Consider the following 14764-nt stretch of genomic DNA (forward strand, 5'->3'; position numbering starts at 1 on the left):
GAAGTGTTTTAGATATCTAGAAGTGGATTTATTAGTAGATAGAACCATGGAAGCGGAAGTGAATCACAGGGTTGGAGAGGGGGCGAAGGTTCTGGGAGTGTTTAGGAATGTGTGGAAGTCGAGAACATTATCTCGGAAAGCAAAAATGCAGTTATTAATTACATGCAATAGTGAAAGGTTCTCTACTTTTCTGAAGATTACATTAGTTTTCATGATGTAATATTTCAGCTATCTCAAATGCAACTAATTAGAAGCATTTGAGACAATTGCTTCTGTATTTCCATTGAATACATTAGAATGACCTTTTTGCAGTTTGATATAGCAAACTTCGAGCTGTTCAGCAATCTTCCTAAAGACATTCACGTGTTTGGGAGTCACCGATATCCAACTAGGGACTGGACATCTCTGAGTCGTGTTATGGGACAAGAAGCAAACCGAGGTGTTCAGTCTTTTCCCATCACAACAGAAGATTTTTTCAAGTATATAAAGGTAATTAGAAAAAAGTGTTTGTTTCTTACTATTAGTAGCGGTTTACATGTTTGTTCTTAAGTAAAGTAGCTGTAACTTTGATTTGTTAATCCTGTTTTGGAATGCTGTATCATTAAAGAATCAACTACATGTAGGTGGTGCAGAGAATTTCTGCAGTAGTCAGAAGCTCATATATCTTGGCAGTGGCAAAATGTGTACCCAAATGTTTGTAAGAATTCAAATGGCTTTCATTAAAGATTGCAATTGTTGAATTGCCACAGTTTCACTGAAATTATTTTTACCATGCATAAAAAGGTTAGGGGTTATCTTATCACCATCAATTCATTTCAGGTGGAGGTTCTTAGTCACTATGGATCAGAGTTCTTCTGCCCCATTTCGCTTTTTCGCATATATGGTTTGTCAGAATTTGAGGTGATTGACACAATAGAAGACTCACCAGAAGACCAAGATGAAGCTGAAGAAGCGTTTAGTGATTCTTTTGAGGAAGATGCAAGGAAAAAATCTAAAGGTACTCATTTTGGTTTTGGAGCAGTGTTAGAGAAATGTTCATGAACTAAGTTGACAAATTTGATAAGTCAGAGCAGTGGAAAAAATTACTAATGAAACATGACAAATAGATAACTGAAATGTGATTTGAATGAGAGTTAGAGAATGAATGTAAGCTTATGCATCCTTTCTTAATCTGTTCTTGGTGCTACCTAGCTGTGCAAGAAATGGCAATCAAGTATGAAAATAAAATGAGGTTAATGGGATATGTATTAGGGTTCATAATTAGTCTTAGAAGTGGCACTGGAGTTCACCAGTTATGGTGACTCTTTTGCTGTAGCTACACCCTTGAGGGAATTCCTAGAGGAAATGGGTGTCAAAGATGTAGACAGAAGATAGAATTAGGCATTTAAGGTTTGAAATTTCTTCTTACTTCAGTAAGATCTGTTATTGTGTTTGAGATTTAATATACCTTAGTTGCCATACTTTGAATGTAGGAAATGGCGAGTGTGTAAGAGAGAGGAAAATGTGAGTTACAAATTAATTGTAACTAATGTAGTTTACAATTTGAAATAAAGAATAGTAACAAAAACTGTTAAGCAAAAATTGCAAATAAAATTTTAGTGATCCAAGTACACTGATATTAATAGATTATTTTTTTTCCTTCAGATGAGGGTAAACCAAGTGTTATACCAGCAGTACTGAAAAATATGTTTAGTGGGGTATTAGATGTGATTAAGCGAGGATATCGACCTACAAGCAGCTCCATTGAACCTGATGACCGCTGCTACTCTCTTCATCATAGATATGCTGTTGACAACAGTAGATGTCCTATGGCCGAGACTCTTAATTACATTCTTTCATGTTATCGAACAGAGTATGAAGACCTAATGCTGCAGCCATTTGTGTCTTCAACTGTCAAGAATTCAAGTTTTTGTCGTCAGTTGGCATCTGCTATGTGTACAGAACAAGTGGTCAATGACAGTGTTGTGTATGACACTGCATGCAATAATAGTTATGTATGTGTAATGTTATCCCCAAAACATGTGTTGGCCATGTGTTTTATGCATGATAATCGTATTATGGATACTGAATTTGCATGTGACTCTATTGGCACTCATCTGCCAGAAAATTTTTCAGCTACTTCCTCAGATGTCATCCCAGATTCAAATGAAATTCCTGCATATGTGAAGAATGGAGAAATAAATACTTCTAGCATTACAAGAACAGATGCAGCTGATGCAGACATTGGTGGAATGCTGGATATTCAAGGAAAAAAACTTATTCAGGAAAAAGAAGGTGGGCAGACACTTTTAGAACAGAAAGTTGAGAATGAATCTGTGATGCCATCAGCTTCAGAAACTCTATCTAGTGAGACACCAAAAGTTCCAAAAAAATCAAAAACCAGCAGCGTTGTTCATCATGACAAACATATCAAGGAATCAGACTTTGACAACATTACTGAGCCAGAGGAGAATGTGGAAGTAGAGGGATCAGGGTTTGGTGGAATAGACTTAGAAGAAGAGGAATTCCCCCATGGAGAAGAGTTGACTACTCCAACTCCAGCTCCAGTTACTCCACCACATACTGAACCTAAAGTTACATCATCATCTCCAACGAACAAGGAGTCAGTGGTTGTTCGTCTCTCTAATAAGATTAAGGTAAAATATATACTTGTATTTCATTATTGTATTTTACTATTACATAAAAAACTTGGACCCTTTCTTCAGGGGTTCCTGTAGCTTCAAGGCTTCAATCAGTAGCTGGGAAAGAGTAGACTCCTTTAGTGTAAGAAGTTTTTCAACAGGATTATAGTGGTGTAAGAGCCTCACAGGATAAGTTTTCTCTCACAGTGTAACCACAAGCAGGTACATGCCAGGAATGCGTTGAATCCTTTTATGGTTGTTTGGATACTTTATTGGTAATGTATCTAGCTACTAGGGTATCTTGTGTTTTGATACCCATGTAGAAATGCTGTTATGATGCTTTTAGACAAGTTTCAATAATTAAGCCTCTTGCTTGACTTAGAGTTACGTGAATGGAATATTTCGAGGGCTGTAGTTGTTCTCTCAACTGTACGTACATGCAGTGTTCTCTACTTATTCAGTCTTCATTCTAAACAGTGTCTACCTTTTCCTTTACTTTGTTTGCATTCCTGCTTCATTTGCATTCCTGGCTCAAGTATTTGCTTTTCATATGCACTAGCCAGTTTATTGCTCACCTGTTATAATCATATCACTGTAAAGTTGGGATATCAGAATTTATGTAATCCTGATCCCATTGGCTCTGTAACCCCATAGTCTATCCATAAACAGTGTCACTAACTGCCACTTGTCTGATGCCCGTTCCCTTTGAGAACTCCCTCAAATGGGTGGCTAGGACTAGAGTCTCTGTAATTGATGAACACCATTGTTGCTTCTTAGCCTCTAGTGCCTCATCTTTAACAGGCCACTGACCTAATGTTCCTGCTGATTACTTCTACATAATGTTCCAACCTACCAATATTATGTAATGCTCCCTCCTAATTTTCCTGATTAGTATTTCTACCCAATGTTTCAACCTAATGCTCCTGTTTAATGTACCTACCCTCTACCTCTATAACTCCTTCCATTTTGCCAAAGGGCAGGGCTTGCATATAGCACTTGCCACGTAAAAATCTAGAGTTTAAGAATTGTGAGAGTTAAGTATTGTCAGATGCTATGTATGAGAAGGAGAGATTGAATGTTTTGTGGTCAGAAAGACAGCTGTTCATGTGTGGTTGAGGCAGAAAGAAAAGACAGCTACTTGGGTCAAAGGAGTGCAGCTTGACAACCAGTGAAATGCTGGCTCACTCCACAACTGTCACTAGCCTCCTGATGTCCAGGCAGGTATATACCTCCCTAGTTGGTGGCTACCTACCAACTACTACCTGCTGTTGTATGTACCATCCCTCTTGAATGGTATATAGGTGACCTAGGAAAACATAAGGTGTGATACTTTAAATGAAGTTTGCTAGCAGGTAGAATTAAATGATTTTGAAAATTTATCATAGTTACCAACATGTCACCAACAATTCATCAAAAGCTGATCTTTCCATTTCCCTAACCTTTCGCCAATAGGCACCAAATATTCAGACCAGCTTGAACCACCCTACACCTACCAACACCACCCATGTACTGGTACCAAAAGGAAATGTTCAAATTAATTCTGAGCTAGAGAGCCATTTGTGGGCTGGTACATTCAGCTTTTGGAGTGGTTTCCCTATTTGTTCAACATCTTTCCTCCATATTTGAGCTCACAATACTGCACGCCTCAACAGTCTTATTCAGTTCATTGTGATTCTCCCCAGAATTCACCCTTAAGTATGGCTTCAGAAAGACCAGCAAGCAGCTGGTTCATTCAGATGCAAACCTAATTTTTTTTTCTTTATTGTTGCTGTTTGTTCAGGATGAAGTATTGTACAGTTGGATAAGGGAGTTTTGTGTACACTGTACAGTAATAGTTTCCCTGCAGTACATGATGTGAAGCAGAAGGAAAAATAACTTATTTTTATGCTGACAGTGAGATGAAAAAGGGTATGGTCATTAGACATAAGAGAATTAGAGTAGTAACCTTGATTCTGCATTGTAATTTTCCTCAATCTTAGTTTTGTATTAACCTTGCTGCTGTTCATGAAATGTGCTATGAATGCCATTTTACAAAGTAATAGTATTTAATTATTTCAGGCTTTAGAATACAACATGTCAATAAGCAGCCAGTACCTAGAGGAGTTAAGCCGTCGATATAAACGACAGATGGAGGAAATGCAAAGGCAGTTTAACTTGACTATTGCAGCCCTCAATGCCACCTCTCGACAGGCGTATGAACGTGACCAGCATCATCAACGGGACATTGAAAAATTAGAGGAACAGCTTGTCAGTGTTAGCAACATCTTAGACAAACTAGTTGAAGAAAGGGAAACTTTGGCTCATACTGTAGTGGAACAACATTTGTTGCTGATGGTAGTGGAGGTGCTGGTCCTATGTGTAGTGTTTGCAATATGCAACAGAAGAACCAATCACTATATGGATAATGCTTTGATCCAGGATCGACCAACACAGGTATTGACAGTATTTAGTTTCGTTTTCTGTTGTGAGTATACACGTATTCATATTCAAGTTGAAGTAGGTGGTTGTAAATGTATGCTTGTGTGTATAGCCATAAATGCATACAAATAGATGTTTGCTGTACCTAACGCAACCTTGGAGATTCATCTTTCCGTCAGTAGTTTATGTCAGGAATTGAACTACATTGTTGCTTGGATCACCAATCATCAGGTCATGATAACCATTTCAGCTTGTCTGATCAAGCATACACTGCAGATATTGTTTGTGCTTATTGAGTTACTGTATTTTGTCAGTGGTTGACCCATAAGAATATTGATTAAGTGGTCAGGGGAAACCTTGGAAAATTCTGTGGGTCCTTGTTACATGACAGCTATAGAGTAAATGTGAGCAAGTGAAGCCATCTTTTGAAGTGTTCCTGGTGTACGTCTCTAACTCTGGAAAAATCAAACCATTGTGAATTTTTTTTTTTTTTTTTTTTTTTTTTTTTTTTTTTTTTTTTTTTTTTTTGTCTCCCGCGTTTGCGAGGTAGCGCAAGGAAACAGACGAAAGAAATGGCCCAACCCCCCCCCCCATACACATGTACATACACACGTCCACACACGCAAATATACATACCTACACAGCTTTCCATGGTTTACCCCAGACGCTTCACATGCCTTGATTCAATCCACTGACAGCACGTCAACCCCTGTATACCACATCGCTCCAATTCACTCTATTCCTTGCCCTCCTTTCACCCTCCTGCATGTTCAGGCCCCGATCACACAAAATCTTTTTCACTCCATCTTTCCACCTCCAATTTGGTCTCCCTCTTCTCCTCGTTCCCTCCACCTCCGACACATATATCCTCTTGGTCAATCTTTCCTCACTCATTCTCTCCATGTGCCCAAACCATTTCAAAACACCCTCTTCTGCTCTCTCAACCACGCTCTTTTTATTTCCACACATCTCTCTTACCCTTACGTTACTTACTCGATCAAACCACCTCACACCACACATTGTCCTCAAACATCTCATTTCCAGCACATCCATCCTCCTGCGCACAACTCTATCCATAGCCCACGCCTCACAACCATACAACATTGTTGGAACCACTATTCCTTCAAACATACCCATTTTTGCTTTCCGAGATAATGTTCTCGACTTCCACACATTCTTCAAGGCTCCCAAAATTTTCGCCCCCTCCCCCACCCTATGATCCACTTCCGCTTCCATGGTTCCATCCGCTGACAGATCCACTCCCAGATATCTAAAACACTTCACTTCCTCCAGTTTTTCTCCATTCAAACTCACCTCCCAATTGACTTGACCCTCAACCCTACTGTACCTAATAACCTTGCTCTTATTCACATTTACTCTTAACTTTCTTCTTCCACACACTTTACCAAACTCAGTCACCAGCTTCTGCAGTTTCTCACATGAATCAGCCACCAGCGCTGTATCATCAGCGAACAACAACTGACTCACTTCCCAAGCTCTCTCATCCCCAACAGACTTCATACTTGCCCCTCTTTCCAGGACTCTTGCATTTACCTCCCTAACAACCCCATCCATAAACAAATTAAACAACCATGGAGACATCACACACCCCTGCCGCAAACCTACATTCACTGAGAACCAATCACTTTCCTCTCTTCCTACACGTACACATGCCTTACATCCTCGATAAAAACTTTTCACTGCTTCTAACAACTTGCCTCCCACACCATATATTCTTAATACCTTCCACAGAGCATCTCTATCAACTCTATCATATGCCTTCTCCAGATCCATAAATGCTACATACAAATCCATTTGCTTTTCTAAGTATTTCTCACATACATTCTTCAAAGCAAACACCTGATCCACACATCCTCTACCACTTCTGAAACCGCACTGCTCTTCCCCAATCTGATGCTCTGTACATGCCTTCACCCTCTCAATCAATACCCTCCCATATAATTTACCAGGAATACTCAACAAACTTATACCTCTGTAATTTGAGCACTCACTCTTATCCCCTTTGCCTTTGTACAATGGCACTATGTACGCATTCTGCCAATCCTCAGGCACCTCACCATGAGTCATACATACATACATTAAATAACCTTACCAACCAGTCAACAATACAGTCACCCCCTTTTTTAATAAATTCCACTGCAATACCATCCAAACCTGCTGCCTTGCCGGCTTTCATTTTCCGCAAAGCTTTTACTACCTCTTCTCTGTTTACCAAATCATTTTCCCTAACCCTCTCACTTTGCACACCACCTCGACCAAAACACCCTATATCTGCCACTCTGTCATCAGACACATTCAACAAACCTTCAAAATACTCATTCCATCTCCTTCTCACATCACCACTACTTGTTATCACCTCCCCATTTACGCCCTTCACTGAAGTTCCCATTTGCTCCCTTGTCTTACGCACCCTATTTACCTCCTTCCAGAACATCTTTTTATTCTCCCTAAAATTTACTGATAGTCTCTCACCCCAACTCTCATTTGCCCTTTTTTTCACCTCTTGCACCTTTCTCTTGACCTCCTGTCTCTTTCTTTTATACTTCTCCCACTCAATTGCATTTTTTCCCTGCAAAAATCGTCCAAATGCCTCTCTCTTCTCTTTCACTAATACTCTTACTTCTTCATCCCACCACTCACTACCCTTTCTAAACAGCCCACCTCCCACTCTTCTCATGCCACAAGCATCTTTTGCGCAATCCATCACTGATTCCCTAAATACATCCCATTCCTCCCCCACTCCCCTTACTTCCATTGTTCTCACCTTTTTCCATTCTGTACACAGTCTCTCCTGGTACTTCCCCACACAGGTCTCCTTCCCAAGCTCACTTACTCTCACCACCTTCTTCACCCCAACATTCACTCCTCTTTTCTGAAAACCCATACTAATCTTCACCTTAGCCTCCACAAGATAATGATCAGACATCCCTCCAGTTGCACCTCTCAGCACATTAACATCCAAAAGTCTCTCTTTCGCACGCCTGTCAATTAACACGTAATCCAATAACGCTCTCTGGCCATCTCTCCTACTTACATAAGTATACTTATGTATATCTCGCTTTTTAAACCAGGTATTCCCAATCATCAGGCCTTTTTCAGCACATAAATCTATAAGCTCTTCACCATTTCCATTTACAACACTGAACACCCCATGCATACCAATTATTCCCTCAACTGCCACATTACTCACCTTTGCATTCAAATCACCCATCACTATAACCCGGTCTCGTGCATCAAAACCGCTAACACACTCATTCAGCTGCTCCCAAAACACTTGCCTCTCATGATCTTTCTTCTCATGCCCAGGTGCATATGCACCAATAATCACCCACCTCTCTCCATCAACTTTCAATTTTACCCATATTAATCGAGAATTTACTTTCTTACATTCTATCACATACTCCCATAACTCCTGTTTCAGGAGTATTGCTACTCCTTCCCTTGCTCTTGTCCTCTCACTAACCCCTGACTTCACTCCCCAGACATTTCCAAACCACTCTTCCCCTTTACCCTTGAGCTTCGTTTCACTCAGAGCCAAAACATCCAGGTTCCTTTCCTCAAACATACTACCTATCTCTCCTTTTTTCACATCTTGGTTACATCCACACACATTTAGGCACATTTAATTTAATTTATCCCTGGGGATAGGGGAGAATGGATACTGCTCACATAATTCCTACATGTTGTAGAGGGGATGGAAGTGGGGGTGTGGGGGGAGCTGGAATCATACCCTATTGTTTTACTCTTCAAAAAAAGGTACAGAGAAGGGGAGCAAGTAAGGATCCTCCCCCCCAAATGCTCAGTCATCTATTCTTGATGCTCCCTCACTGACACAGGAAATGGCGAATTTGTATCAAAAATTGTTTTAGCTAATTTACTAAGGCCAGTTTCTTTGAAATAGGACTTCTTTCTAAAGGCTTTTGCATCCCGAGGGTGTACCCTTTCCTTTGGCAGGAAAATGTAGACTCCCTTATAGTGATAAGTTCTCTGACAAGACTTTACCTCCAAAAATACAGCCTCCCCAATGGAGACTTTTACTAAATTTAAAAGAGGAGAGAGAGGGGTTGGTTAGAGTGTAAGGTAGAATGAAGAGAACTTGGAGGAAGTGGAGTTTTTTAGATAAGGGAGTTCATGTGGCATGAAACCAAGGTAGCTGAAGTGTAAAGGTGGATGAAAGGGTGACAAATGAATTGGATTGATGCCTTATATGAGAGTTGATGTGCATTCACTTGAGGTAAACTAGAGATTGTGAAGTGGTCAAAGTAGTGGAATAGTCTATGGAGATTGGCTGTGGGATGGCAGTACAGGTTTCAGTACATAACACATGACAGTTTGAAAATTGATGTTTAGTAAAGGCTAGAAAAGCATTAGTTTTATAGATGATTAAGACATCATTTTGTTTGCAGTCAAGCTGGACAGATGCTAATTCTAATGTTGTTATCTAGACTATGATATAAAAACCTCTGGAAGTGTGTTCTTTATAACATTGTAATTCTAATTTGAGCATAATCGAGCTTGATATTTCTTTCTTTAATACCTGTTTAGACTTGAAGTAAGCTTGACCACTTACTAGGTTGACGGAAAGGATACATGTGTCATATGTGGAGGGAACAAGGGGAACCAGGAAACCAAATGGAAGATGGAAAGATGGAGTGGAAATATTTTGAACAATCAGGGCCTGAACATGCAGGAGGGTGAAAGGCGTGCACAGAATAGACTGAATTAGAACGATATGGAATACTGGGGTCAACATGCTGTAAGTGGACTGAACCAGGGTATTTGAAATGTTTGGGGTAAACCATGGAAAGGTATAAGGAGCCAAGATGTGGATTGGGAGCTGTGATTTTGGTGCATTACACATGATGGCTTGTGTATAGATATGAGCAGGTGTTGCCTTTCTTCATGTGTATCTTGGTGCTACCTATCTGATGCAGGGGGTGGCAATGCTGTGGCGTGGTGTCACTGGGAATGGTTGAAGGTGAGGAAGTATGAATATGTACATGCGTATAAATTTATATGTGTGTGTTTGTATGTATATATTATCATTATTATACTTGATTGCTGTTTCCTACATCAGCGAGGTAGCGCCAGGAAACAAAGAAGGAACCATCCACGCATATACATACACATATGCATATATGCACATACATATGCATACATATACATATCTTTATATATACATACATATATAAGCACATACATAAGCATATATACACATGTACACATATTTATACTTGCCTTCATCCATTCCCTGTGCCACCCTGCCCCACAGGAAACAGCATTGCCACCCCTTGTCAGCAATGTAGTGCCAGGAAATGGATGAAAAAAGGAGACATCCACTTATACTGGGTCTCTAGTTGTCATGTGTGATGCACTGTAACCACAGCTTCCTAACTGCATCCATGCCCCACAGACCTTTCCATGGTTTACCCCAGATATTTCACATGCCCTGGTTCAGTCCATTGACAGCACATCGACCCCAGTATACCACAGTTCACTCTATTTTATGCATGCCTTTCACCCTCTTGCATTTTCAGGCCCCAGTTGCTCAAAATATTTTTCACTCCATGTCCAATTTAGTTTCCCGCTTCTTCTTGTTTCCTCCACCTCTGACACATATATCCTCCTTGTCAACCTGTCCTCACTCATTCATTCCATATGTCCAAACCATTTCAATACACCCTATTCTGCTCACAACCACATTCTTTTTATTACCACACATCTCTCTTACCCATTCATTACTTACTTGATCAACCCACCTTACACCACATATTGTCCTCAAACATTTCATTTCCAACACATCCACCCTCCTCTGTAGAACCTTATCTATAGCCCATACTTTGCAACCATATAATGTTGTTAGGACTACTATTTCGTCAAACATACCAATTTTTGCTGTCTGAGATAACATTCTCTCTTTTCATACACTCTTTATCTCTCCTGGATCCTTTGCCCTCTCCCCCCACCCTATGACTCACTTTTGCTTCCATGGTTCCATTCCCTGCCAGGCCCACTCCCAGGTATCTAAAATGCGTTGCTTCCTCCAGTTTTTCTCCACTCACACTTACCTCCCATCTAATTTGTTACTCAACTATGCTGAACCTAATAGCCTTACTCTTATTCACGTTTACTTTCAACTTTCTCCTTTCACACACTTTTCCAAACTCAGTCACCAAATTCTGCAGTTTCTCATTCAAATCAACCACCATTGCTGTATCATTGGTGAAGAACAATTGACTCATTTCCAGCCCCATCCCCAGCAGACTACATACTCACCCCTCTCTTCAAAACTCATGCAATTACATCCCCATCCATTCCATCCATAAACAGATTAAACAACCATGACATCACACACCCATGTCACAGACCAACCTTCACTGGGAACCAGTTACTCTCCTCTCTTCTCTTCTTACTCGTACACATGCCTTACACCCTTGATAAAAATTTCTCACTGCTTCTAGCAGCTTACCTCCCACACCAAAGCATCTCTATCAAAGCATCTCTATCACAAAGCATCTCTATCAACCCTATCATATGCCTTCTCCAGATCCATAAATGCTACATACAAATCCATGTTTTTCTAAGTATTTCTCACACACCCTCTTCAAAGTAAACACCTGATCCACACATCCTCTACCTCTTCTAAGACCACATTGGTCATCCCCATTCTGATGCTCTGTACATGCCTTCACCCTCTCAGTCAATACCCTCCCATACAATTTTCCAGGAATACTCGACAAACTTATGCCTCTGTAGCTTGAACTCTCAACTTTGCTGTTGCCTTTGTACAGTGGCACTATACATGAATTCTGATAATCCTCGGCTCTTCACCATACATACACTGAATATCCTTACCAACCAGTCAGCAACACATTAACCCCTTTCTTAATAAATTCATTTGCAATACCATCCAGTCCTGATGCCTTGCTGGATTTCATCTTCCACAGGGCTTTCACTACCTCTTCTCTCTTCACCAAACCACTCTCCCTGACTCTCTCACTTCATACACCACCCTGACCAAAACACTCTCCATCTACCACTCTATCATCAAACACATTCAATAATCCTTCAAAGTACTCAATCTGTCTCCACCTCACCCCATCACTCCCTGAAATGTAAGTATAGGTATATATATTTGTATGCGAGTGGATGCGTCTTTCTTCATCTGTAACAGTTTGACTTTATCATACAGGTTTGTATTTTAGTCTGTCAAATTTTACATTATTTAGTTGCACTGAACTTTTTCTCTGATTTATCTAGTCTTTGTTGTAGAAAATATCTCTTGAAGGTACATTTGTTTTCCAGACCCCAGGTGAGGATCATGCAGATTCATCTATGCACCAAGATTCTGGCAGCCTCCTTCTAGACAGAAGCAGAAGCCGTGTGCGAAGACGATCAGTGGACAGCATTACTCGAGAAAGAGCCTCTCGTCAACGTCAGCGTAGACCTAGTGAAGAAGCTCTTAAAATATCAGGCAAGTATAGTTTGCTTACACAGTTAAACATAAAGCATCAAAAAAGAAGATATTGTGATCTTGAGATTGAAGAGGTGACTTGTGTAGTCTTGATGATATGGAAAAATGTAATGCTATGTAATTTTCTTCAACCAGAGCTCAAGAGCTAGTGTAGCAGTTTATTTGTCACTTTTCAGTTAACCTTCCATCTCTCCATGTGTCTTGTATATTACAATGTTTTGTGTGGCTGTCTTTTCAGAAGAAAATCACAAGAATGTTTCAGGCATTTTTCTTTTTCTTTCGTTTTTGTTTACCACCATTCGTCTTGTATATGGTCTTATACATATAAGATGTATCTTTAAGTAGTTGTGTTATCATAAGTGGTTTGTGAATAAGGCTTACCGGAAAGCTAGGAAGACATTTTATGCATCTGGTATAAAAAATGTGGAAAATGAGGATAGGTCTAAATGTTTATAGCTTTGCCATATTCTTTTAACATTGCTAATGTAAGACATGTACTAAAAAATAATGCTTTTGATGTTACCTTCCATACAACAACACTATCTGTAAGATCTTAATTAAAAGTAGGCCAAATTTTCCAAAAATTGGGAGTGTTTATGTCGTCATATGTAGATCATGTAAAGATGTATACATTGGCCAGACCAGTAAAACAATAACTGAGAAATGCTATTGGCACCGCGATTAAGTATGCAGGGATGACCACAAAAATGCAATTGTTAAACACTAAGGAAAACGATCTCCCTGTAGACCTTAACAACCAGTCACATTTACCCCTCTCCAGATTATACTACCCATAATGTCACTGAATCTGTCTTAAGTACTAATATCAGGAACTTTAATTTGTCCCCAGGTAACTTTAAAGCACATCCTATCATCAACCAAATCATTGTGAAAGAATTACCAAGAAATGAAAACAAGAAAAATGGTTGAACTCACACTTTGTTACCCAGGCCATCCCCCCTTAACGGTCAGGCCAGTGTGTAGTCGAGAATGGCAGAGAAGAGACAGAATTTGTGTGGTTGTGTAGGGATTTAAATGACTTTATGAATTGTTTGCACCTGATGAGGCAAATTGTCTCCATGAAACATGTGCTACATGTAAAGAAAAAACTACATTAAATGAGATTATTTGAACTCCTACTGAATTGCGATTTCACCTTCACCGAGACCACATCTTTCCCTGTTCACATCCATGCCCTACAGATCTTTTCATGATTTACCCTAGACACTTCACATTCCCTGGTTCAGTTCATTGACAGCGTGTCAACTTCGGTGTATCACATCGTTCCAGTTCACTCTATTCCTTGCACGCCTCTCACCCTCCTGTATATTTAGGCCCCAATCGCTCAAAATCTATTTCACGCCATCCCTCCACCTCCAGTTTGGTCTCTTGCTTCTCCATGCTCCCTTCACCTCTGACACATGTATCCTCTTTGTCAATCTTTCCTCACTCATTCTCTCCAAATGTCCTTTTCTGCTCTCTCAAACCACACTCTTTTTACTTCCCCTTACCTCTTTCACCCTTTCATTACTTACTTGATCAAACCACCTCGCACCACATATTGTCCTCCTCCGCACAATCCTATCTATAGCCCATGCCTCACAACCATATAATTGTTGGAACTACTATTCCTTCAAACATACCCATTTTTGCCCTTCTTGATAATGGTCTCTCCTTCCACACATTTTTCATCACTCCCAAAACCTTTGCCTCTTCCCCACCCTGTGACTTGCTTCTGCTTCCATGGTTCCATTCACTGCTAAGTCCACTCCTAGGTATCTAAAACACCCCACTTCCTCTGATTTTTCTCCATTCAATCTTACATCCCAATTAACTTATCCCTCAACCCTACTGAACCTAATAACCTTACTCTTATTCACATTTACTGTCAACTTTCTCCTTTCACACACTGTGCCAAACTCAGTACCAACTTCTTCAGTTTATCACTCAAACCAGCCACCAGAGCTGTATCATCAGCGAACAACAACTGACTTCCCAGGACCTCTCATCTCCAACAGACTGCATACTCGCCCTTCTCTCCAAAACTCTTGCCTTTACATCCCTAACTACCCTATCCATAAACAAATTAACCATGGGGACATCACACACCCCTGCCACAGACCAACCTTCAGTACCTCTTCCTACTCATACTTAAAATCTTTCATAAAATCCTTCATAAAAACTTTTCACAAAGCATCTCTGTTAACCCTTTCATATGCCTTCTCCAGAT

The 14764-nt window shown here is 40.1% G+C and overlaps 1 protein-coding gene across 2 annotated transcripts in view; it reads left to right on the forward strand.

Moving 5' to 3' along the window:
* The window catches only part of LOC139755356 (SUN domain-containing ossification factor), a 127599-nt gene that overhangs the window by 106146 nt on the left and 6689 nt on the right, over positions 1–14764 (forward strand). For both annotated transcript variants that reach the window (XM_071673527.1, XM_071673528.1), the window contains 5 exons: positions 313–489; positions 820–997; positions 1645–2636; positions 4680–5054; positions 12366–12534. In XM_071673527.1, the coding sequence (XP_071529628.1) occupies positions 313–489; positions 820–997; positions 1645–2636; positions 4680–5054; positions 12366–12534 (1891 nt within the window). The remainder of the gene's footprint in view (positions 1–312; positions 490–819; positions 998–1644; positions 2637–4679; positions 5055–12365; positions 12535–14764) is intronic.

Source organism: Panulirus ornatus, chromosome 19 (genome assembly GCF_036320965.1).
Source record: "Panulirus ornatus isolate Po-2019 chromosome 19, ASM3632096v1, whole genome shotgun sequence".
NCBI lineage: Eukaryota > Metazoa > Arthropoda > Malacostraca > Decapoda > Palinuridae > Panulirus > Panulirus ornatus.